Here is a 9,791-nt window from a genome sequence, read left to right as displayed (position 1 = left end):
TCTGAATATTACGTGAGTTGACATTTGTGAATGTTCTTTGCAAATTCTAAAACATGTATTATAGCAAATATGTTACTTTTACTTACATGCAAAATAATTTTGTATGCTTGCTGCTCATATTCTGGCCTCTGGACAAGTTATAGTCAGTACTCTGTTATAGCACCCCAAAAAGGTAATAATTTTAATATAACTAGAAGTACCATTTATAATAAGTAGAATATGTATTTATAGTTTAATAAATACAACTTTAGAATGTCTTCTAGGGTGATATGGCTATAAATGACTCTAATTCGATTTTTTAATATAAATTTATTTGTTAGCTATGGAGACCAAAGGCTACCACAGTCTCCCTGAAGGTCTAGATATGGAAAGACGGTGGGGTCAAGTTTCTCAGGCTGTGGAACATTCTTCCCTGGGACCTACAGAGAGGACCGATGAGAATAACTACATGGAGATTGTCAACGTAAGCTGTGTTTCCGGTGCTATTCCAAACAACAGTACTCAAGGAAGCAGCAAAGAAAAACACGAGCTACTCCCTTGCCTTCAGCAAGACAATAATCGGTCGGGGATTTTAACATCTGATATTAAAACTGAGCTGGAGTCCAAGGAACTTGCAGCAACTGTAGCTGAGTCCATGGGTTTATACATGGATTCCGTAAGAGATGCTGACTACACCTATGATCAGCAGAACCAACAAGGAAGCATGAGTCCAGCGAAGATTTATCAAAATGTTGAACAGCTGGTGAAATTTTATAAAGAAAATGGCCACCATCCTTCCACCCTAGGTGGTGTGAACAGGCCCTTGAGATCCTTCCTGTCTGACTCTGGGAGCTCTGTGAATGGTGGGGTCATGCGTGCCATCGTTAAAAGCCCTATCGTGTGTCATGAGAAGAGTCCATCCGTTTGCAGCCCCCTGAGCATGGCCTCTTCAGCTTGCAGCCCTGCAGGAATCAGCTCTGTGTCCTCCACGTCTGCCAGCTTTGGCAGCTTCACAGTGCACAGCCCTATCACCCAGGGGACTCCGTTGACATGCTCCCCTAATGTTGAAAACCGAGGCTCCAGGTCGCACAGCCCGGCACACGCCAGTAATGTGGGCTCTCCTCTATCAAGTCCATTAAGTAGCATGAAATCCCCAATATCCAGCCCTCCGAGTCATTGCAGTGTAAAATCTCCGGTCTCCAGTCCTACTAACGTCACTCTGCGATCCTCTGTGTCTAGCCCTGCAAACGTCAACAACTCAAGGTGCTCTGTTTCCAGCCCTTCCAACACAAACAACAGATCCACGCTTTCCAGTCCAACTGCTAGTACTGTGGGATCTATCTGTAGCCCTGTAAACAATGCCTTCAGCTACACTGCCTCTGGCACCCCTGCTGGATCCAGTGCAGCCCGGGATGTGGTTCCTAGTCCAGACACCCATGAGAAAGGTGCTCACGAGGTCCCCTTTCCTAAGAGTGAGGAAGTAGACAGTGCCATCTCCAATGGTGTGACTGGCCAGCTTAACATTGTACAGTACATAAAACCGGAGCCAGACGGGGCTTTTAGCAGCTCATGCCTAGGAGGAAATAGCAAAATAAATTCTGACTCCCCTTTCTCGGTACCAATAAAACAAGAATCAACCAAGCATTCGTGTTCAGGCACCGCTTTTAAAGGGAATCCAACAGTGAACCCATTTCCATTTATGGATGGTTCATATTTTTCCTTTATGGATGATAAAGACTATTATTCTCTATCAGGAATTTTAGGACCACCTGTGCCCGGCTTTGATGGTAACTGTGAAGGCAGTGGATTCCCAATGGGGATTAAACAGGAACCAGATGATGGGAGCTATTACCCAGAGGCCAGCATCCCTTCATCCGCTATTGTTGGTGTGAATTCAGGTGGACAGTCCTTTCACTACAGGATTGGTGCTCAAGGTACAATATCTTTATCACGAACAGCTAGAGACCAATCTTTCCAACATATGAGTTCCTTTCCTCCTGTTAATACTTTAGTGGAGTCATGGAAGTCACATGGTGACCTGTCGTCTAGAAGAAGTGATGGGTATCCAGTTCTAGAATACATTCCAGAAAACGTATCCAGGTAAGTTGGCTTTTCCTCCTTTTTTGAAAATCATGGCTTTATAAAATGTTGAAAAAGTATTTACAGTTGGTAATTTTAAACACATTTCAGTTTACTGTTTTGTGTTTGCTTTCAGGATGGTCATTGAATGCTCCCCTCTTTCCTTGCTAGTATAATGTTACTGCTTTTTTGAAATAGAGGAAAAAAAAAAAACCTCTTAAAATCTTTTAGGAAATACTGGTGTTGATCTTCAAGGAGGGAGCCTATATGGGTGTCCCCTCCCCCGCTTCTACATTGCCTATTGTAGGTGTTTGGGAAAGGCTTGTTTTGTACTGCCTGCTACTGTATTTACTTTAGCAGACTAGCGCTAGACTGTTTCTTTAGCTGTATACCAGTTCACTAGAATTGTTTTAAATTCATTTCTTTGTGGTTTTAGTCTTTTTCCTTAGCTTTTTTTTTTAATTCATCTCTTCATTGGTTGTGAAATATGAAATTGAACCCCAAATCTGTTACCCACAAGCTCTGCACCCTCTTGGTCCTTTTCTAGGTAGGTTAATTGTATGTAAGTTATGGTTTTCAATACAAATAAATCATTTCCTTAACTGTGAGGGCTTTTAAAGACTCAGCACATCTAAAATTACTAAGTGGACAGTCTTGTTTTCTTACTCATATTGGAAGTAAAATATGTCACAGCAGTTTTGAATTGGTAGATTTACAACTTTTATGATCTGCAAGAGGACATGCATTACTTACTGTAAAATATCTCTTGACTTTCCTTTTTGCAGATGGCATATTGTGTATGTTTAGAAAAAAACGAGGTTTTTGGTATGACTGTAAAGGGTGGTTCTAAGTTATATAGTGAATACTTGTATTGACCTTTGCTTCAGTACTGTTTTTATTACATGGTTGTGATAAATGATCCCTTTATTGAACATATAAAAAATAGATTTCCTAGATGTAGTTCATTCCTTTGGCATTTAGGAATACACAGATATTTTCCCTAAAAACTTATGTTATGGGAGATACGTTCATCCCATTAGCAACAGAGGGCTTACATGTATTTCTGTATCTTTCTTCCGTTCTGCCTTCCTTATGAGCCAAAAGCTAAAACTTTAATTGGTGCACTCCTTTCCTTGTCATTGATGCACACCTTGCTCCTCTGGCCTTTATGGAAGCAAACATTCCATTTAAAGGATACGTTATAACAATTGTCCATAGCCCGAACTGTCATACTGGGATCCTGCCTCTGTCTCTTAAATTCTAAACACTAATGCAACATAGCCTAAGACAGTATGGCTTTCATCAGAAACAAACTCAGCATGTGGTCTACTGCTAGTGCTTTGTTTTACTTTCAGAGAAGGAAATTTTGCACACGATGTTGATATTTTCGTGAGTGATGTTTTTAGTGAGTTAGTATGAGGGAGTGTAGCCTGATAGTGGAGGGCATGCTGCCATGGTCGAAATCTCAGCTGTGCCACTTAATTGCTTTGTGTCACTGCCCAAATCCCTTCACCCCTGTGCTTTGGTTTTCTCCTCCCCGGGGAGGGGAAAAAGAAAAAAGGAAAGAAAAAGAAGTCAGTAGTACCCATCTCAAAGGTAGTTAGGATAATTGAGTTAATTTATGAGAAGCACTTTGCCTATCATCTGGCATGCAATAGGTATTATATACATTTTAGCTATTCCTGTTAACATTTGATTAGGTTGCACAATTTTTACTTTTCATTTCTTTTAGTTTTTTGTTTTCTTCATTATATGAAATTACGCAAAATATTTTGAAGAAATATTTTATACATAGTTGAAAGAAATATTTGTTAATTCTTATGATTGAATCCTACTCTGATTATTATTATTTTTTATGGTTAGGCACCATACATTTGCCATTACGTTTCTTTTTTTTTTTTTCAGTGTTTATTTATTTTGAGAGAGAGTGTACACCTGCACGAGCCAGCATGAGCAGGGGAGGGGCAGAGAGAGGGGGGAGAGAGAATCCCAAGCAGGTTCCATGATCATCACGGAGTCCCACTAGGGGCTCCATCTCACAACCAGGAGATGATGACCTGAGCTGAAATTAAAGACGCTTCACCAACTGAGCCACCCAGGCACCCCTGCCACTACATTTCTATTTATGCTTTATTAGTTTTGAAGGCAGTTGCTTTAGGTAATGATATTCCGGGTAGCAATAGTAGAGATATAGTAGATAAAATCATCATCAGTTCTCTGCTCTGTTTTGTTCTGCATCCTCTTTCCACTACTTTAATCGTAGTTTTTACACTCCTGAAGCCCCTCCTGATGTTCTAGTGACCCATAGCCTTAAACATGTTAATGTGAATCAGGGACCTTGAGCCTGCTCTGTGTTTGTGGGCACTGGAGGTGTTGTTCATTGTCTCTTCAGGAGGATTCCAAAATTCTTCACGTATGTGTTAGTATCAGAGGGGATTCATTTTGTTTACATGCATGTTAGTGTGGTTGCTAGTTTGTAGAAGTTTCCCCCAAACTTTTAATAACAAAGCTTTATTGTCATTTGAAGCCACTTATGGCCTGCTGGTTCTTTACAGCCTTTTCTGGTGAATATTATCGAAACCTGCTGTTTTGATCATTCTCAGAATAAAGGCTCAAGGATCAGAAGATATTTAGATTTTTTTCTAGATTGCAGTGTACATGTTATAATATTTAACCTCATCTATGCTTCATCTCTGGTCTCTTATTTTGTGTCTTTTGGATCAAAATCGAGCCTTTTTGTCTATACCTTAATGTGGGATGATGATACCCTGTTCTGGGGGATGTGGAATAGATTAAAGAATTACAGGTTGTGGAGGATCAAGGCGGTGTGTGACTGTTCCTAGGTTTTGTAATAACCTTCGTCTTTAGATTGAACTGGAAACTGTTTTCTAGTAGGTGTCAAAGTGTTGTTTGGGATTCCTGAGACCCTTTCACGGAGGGTTGTGAAGTGAAAGATCATGCATCGGTAAAAGATCCATTCAAAATGGAAGATAGACCAGTGCTAGTGTATGAAAAATTTACTAATAGGGTTTCAGATTCTACATTGCAACTAACCTTTAAGAAACTACTCACTTTCAGTTTTCAAGGTAGTGTCAAAGAATCACATCTGCATTTATCTCCAATGATCGTTAAAATGCTCCTCCTTTTTCCAACAACATATCCGTATGAAGCCAGATTTTCTTCATACTCTTGAACCAAAACCTGTTGCCACACATTGAATGCACAAGTAGATATGAAAATCCAGCTGTCTTCTATTAAGGGAGACAATAGACTTGCAAAGATGTAAAACGGTGCCTCTCCTCACTCAAGTTTTTGGGGAAACATAGTTATTTTTTTCATAGACATATGCTTATGTGAACATGTAATGGCTTCTTATTTTTAAATGATTTAAAATGAGCATTAGTTTTAAATTCTAATATGGTAAATACCATTAGATCTAACTGACCTAAACAAAAGCTTTTTGGAATCCTCCATACATTTTTAGAGTGGAAAGGTGTCCTAAGACCCCAAAGTTGAGAGTTGCTGGTCTCTTTTATTCTCTACACCCTTTGGCAGTGAATGAAAAAAGACGTTATTACTTTATTTATGTTAGCCTTCCTGAATATGATGCTGAGGAAGGAGTGCCCTATTCAAATAAGAAAAATGATTCTCCTCTAGTTAATTTTTCAAGCTGATAGAAGTGAGTAATGGCTGTGAAGTGTGTGTTGTCCTCCTCTCTGTGGGCATCCTGTAAGAGCGGTGACGAAAGCCATCTGTCTGTTAATCATTTCCAGTGAGTGGATTGCCTGAGCACCACAGTGTAAAGTAAATTATGACACAAGCTGAATGTAAAGGTTTGAGGATGGACACTGGACCTAGTTGTGTCATGTCGATTGGAGTTTCCCTGTCATCTAGGACACAAACAAAACTGTGACCATGGTGAGTCACAGCTTCTCTTGGCCTCAGTTTCTTCATTTAAAGCGGTTGTGTTGAACTCGGTGCTCTCCTGAGGGTCTGCCAGCAAAACCATGGAGTGGCTGTGCAGTTTCCTTGGAGTTCTGTTTGTGAAAAATCAAGAGTATCCTTTAACATATTTGCTAATCTGGTTTGGAGTATATTTTAATGGCAGGTCCAGATCTGTGGTTTCCAGGGTGTCCTGGATAGAAAAATATTATTGTAATTTACCATTTGTTATTACTATTTTTTAATGTTTGTTTATTTTTGAGAGAGAGAGAGAGACAGAGCATGAGTAGGGAGGGGCAGAGAGAGAGGGAGACACAGAATCCAAAACAGGCTCCAGGCTCCGAGCTGTCAGCACAGAGCCTGACATGGGGCTTGAACCCACGAACAGTGAGATTGTGACCTGAGCAGAGCCAAATTGGATCCAAAGTCAGATGCTTATCTGACTGAGCCACCCAGGTGCCCCACCATTTACCATTTAAAAACAAGAAGCAGTGACTTTTTTCAGTTTGAAAAGCAGAGGTTTTTTAAAATCAAATCTTTTGTAAAATTTGATACTCACTATGAATTTTTCTTTTAATTTCACCATTTCTTTTGAAGACAGGGTTTTTCTGTTGACACAACATTGATGTTTATGGTGATGGTCATAGTCACCCTGATAGCATCATAACATGCGCTAACATTGACTTAGACCTTTGAATGTAAAGTTCACTGTTTCAAAGGGCATATTCTGGTAGGTTTCAAGATGAATGATCAGGTGTTTATCTTATTCTATGCTGCATTTTTTTTTCCATGATAGAGTGAAACAATTTAGTAAATAACCTACAGTTATTTTTTTTTTTTCAGTTGTGCCTAGAGTTTTTAAAAACTTACCTTCTGTAGTACACCAAAAGGTTTAGAATTCAAGGAGTGAGTTAGAATAGTTACCTGTCCCTTAGCAGACTTTCTGAGTAAACCAGTGAGATCTAAATATGTCTATGTAATGCAGAGTATGAAAGACTGATGGGTTGGTTTTTTTTTTTTTTTTTTTTTTTTTTGGAGGGGAGGTGGAATTGGAGTGATTGAGTATTCATACTTCCTATAATAAATAAATCCATTAAGAATTACTTAGGTCATTTGGAAGTGAAAACCTGGAACTTTCTTTTTCTTATTATTTGTCTTACAATATTTTGATTTTGAAATTGCTGGTGTACCTAGAATTTCTCCCAGTTAGTATTCTAAATAATATTTTTAGAAATGATTTCACAATGAGACTTGCTTCTCCTGATGATTCATCCACTTTCATTCATTTATGGTATTTCTGGTAAGAGTAGTGATAATTTTATTGAAAAAAAAAAAAAAAGAAAACCCTTAGTGGTTTTTAACGAACAAATGGCTATGTACAGTTTGATAAATTTTGCTTTTAACATCATAAGTGTCCTAGGTTTATATGTCAGTATGTCTACCTTTTATTATCTAAAGTATTAGATATACTTAATATACTTAGAACTGTTTACTTCATACTTTAAAAATAGAGATAAAAGCCCTGCTTTCAGTTAAATAAACTCAAATTATTCAACTTCAGACTATTCAGGCTGTTTGCATATCCAGCAGTGGTGTGCTAGAATTAAGACCAGGGGATGTAGCATTTACAGATTTGATACCTTTTGCAGGAGTAAAATTCTGAATGTGTGTGACCTTTTCTATACTTGTAATGTTTAGAGTGGTACCAGATGTTATGTTGATCACAAGTAATTTAGGAGTAACACTTCACTTCCCCTAATGCTTTGATGGCATTAATTTTTTTCTCCAAAATAATATTTTTTTTTCCAGGCTTTCAACTGTTGCTTTAGTTTAATACTACTCATCTACTGATAAAATTTCAGCTCTCCTGCTACATAGTGTATCATTTTCTTTCATTTGCTAAATTCAAATCAAGAGAAAAATATTAGCTTTTATTTGGAACTTAAATATAGTCATTATGTTATATATTTTTGTGGACTGCATTCCAAAGTTTGTTAGTGAAGACCCAGGAAAAAGAATTGTGTTAAATGTGTTGGTCTTTATCTTAAATTTTAGAATTTCTAGTTTTAAACTTGTCAGGTATAGGCTTTGTTTTCAGTTTTAAGAGTGTTAGAGGTAATGATGAAGTTAAAACATAATTACATATAAGCACCTGTTACTTAATGGATGCCTGGAAACCTCTGGATTTATTATTGTCAGTGGTAAGGCCAAGGCCAAACTATCTATGTAGAAAAGAGGTAGAAATCACTTGTATTTATGCAAGAAACAGAAAACTGTAGCATAAGGAAGGAAAAAGGACAAACAAAAAGTAATTTGAATACCTAAAAAGTTAATTCACTAGGGAGGGAGAGTGAGCTAATAACTGGTGATCTGAATATGTAACCCTGGCTGTGACTTAATGAATGATGATATCTTCATTGTTATGTATCCTTACCTTATATATTAGGAGTTGTTGAGACTTACAAATAAAAATTATAATCTAAAACAGAGTGAAATAAGATTTACAATGGGCAAAGTCAACTTTGGGTATTCTGACAGTATAAGATTATCTAGGCAAGTTTTGGAAAATGAGGAGTGGGGTGGTGGTGGTCAGAGTGGATATTTATCCTTAGTCTTGAAAAATTGGCAGAGGGTAAGAGTGGTCATTTCCTGATGGAGGGAGTTATGTGAGCTAAACTTGGAGATTGGCAGAAAACACTGAATGTGTCAAGATGTATGGCTGATTGTGACAATAGCGAATGAGGAGAAGAAAGGCTGTAACAGATTAGTTCTTTGGAACTAGAAGGGAATGGAACTTGAAAGTCACACTAAGAAATTTGTACTTAATTTGGTAGGTAATGAGGAACTATTGAAATGTTGGAGCAGGGAAGTGGCATGAGCTGAAGTGCACTTTGGAAAAACCTTAATTAGGCAATGGCTGTGGGGTGGAGCCTTGTTAAGAAATTCTTGCAGCAGTGCAGGGGAATGGGAACTTGGTTCTCTGGAGCAAGGATGTCCAGGGTAATGGAAAAAAAGAGACAGATGTGAGACATTACAGAAGAAGCCCTTGTAGGAGTTTGTATAAGGTTTTTATTTTGAAATAATCACAAACCTACCAAAAAAAAAATAAGTCCATTATGAACTAAAAAGAAGGACATTCTCTCACATAACCGCAATATAACCATCAAAATCAAGAAATTAACATTAAGTTACTTGCTTTAGGCCCATCTTGTGCTTTTTCTGCCCCAGTCCTGGAGTCAGCTGTTTCTCCAAGGACTGCCCCATCCCCGAAGATACTTTCCTGTCTGCCTTTGGGATCTAACTCGGTGTTCTGGGTCACAGGGGCACACTCCCCCCAACAGATGCCCTCCTTAGCCCACTCCAGCACTGACTCCCCCTGCTGGGCCATCCTCTCCCTGCTTGGGCGCTGCTCTGCACTAGACCATGTGAACGCATAGACACATGCATGCTTTCCCTCCGCCGCCCCCCCCCCCCGCCCGCATTGGGCATCAGAGCCACCCTTGGGCTTGGTGCCCTACTGTGGGCCAAGACACCTGTTCACACCCTACCCCCTACTGTGGATTTTTACTTTGCTATGTCTTGCCTAATGGTTTTAGGACTGAATTATTAAGAGAAAGGAGAGGACTAGATACTTAGGTAGAAATGGAGGGTAAAGTATGTGGAAAATCAGCGAAAACTCAAGTTGTGAGTTTGACTGTCATGGATAATGGTAAGCAATTAAGGGAAATGGAGAGGTCAAGAAGGAATAGGTTGGAGAAGAAGTGATGATTTATCTTGGTTCCATGAGTTTT

The 9,791-nt window shown here is 38.8% G+C and overlaps 1 protein-coding gene across 1 annotated transcript in view; it reads left to right on the top strand.

Moving 5' to 3' along the window:
• Positions 1 to 322: 322 nt before the first annotated feature.
• Positions 323 to 9,791, top strand: part of NR3C2 (nuclear receptor subfamily 3 group C member 2) — a 350,537-nt gene continuing 341,068 nt past the window's right edge. Inside the window, exon 1 of the mRNA XM_047091747.1 lies at positions 323 to 2,079. Coding sequence (XP_046947703.1) covers positions 323 to 2,079 — 1,757 coding nt within the window. The remainder of the gene's footprint in view (positions 2,080 to 9,791) is intronic.

Source organism: Lynx rufus, unplaced genomic scaffold (assembly GCF_022079265.1).
Source record: "Lynx rufus isolate CCGP_SWC_20201006 ecotype Redwood Valley unplaced genomic scaffold, mLynRuf1.p SCAF_3, whole genome shotgun sequence".
Lineage (NCBI taxonomy): Eukaryota > Metazoa > Chordata > Mammalia > Carnivora > Felidae > Lynx > Lynx rufus.
Note: the sequence above shows the minus strand (reverse complement) of the source record. Positions and strands in the feature narration are given on the sequence as shown.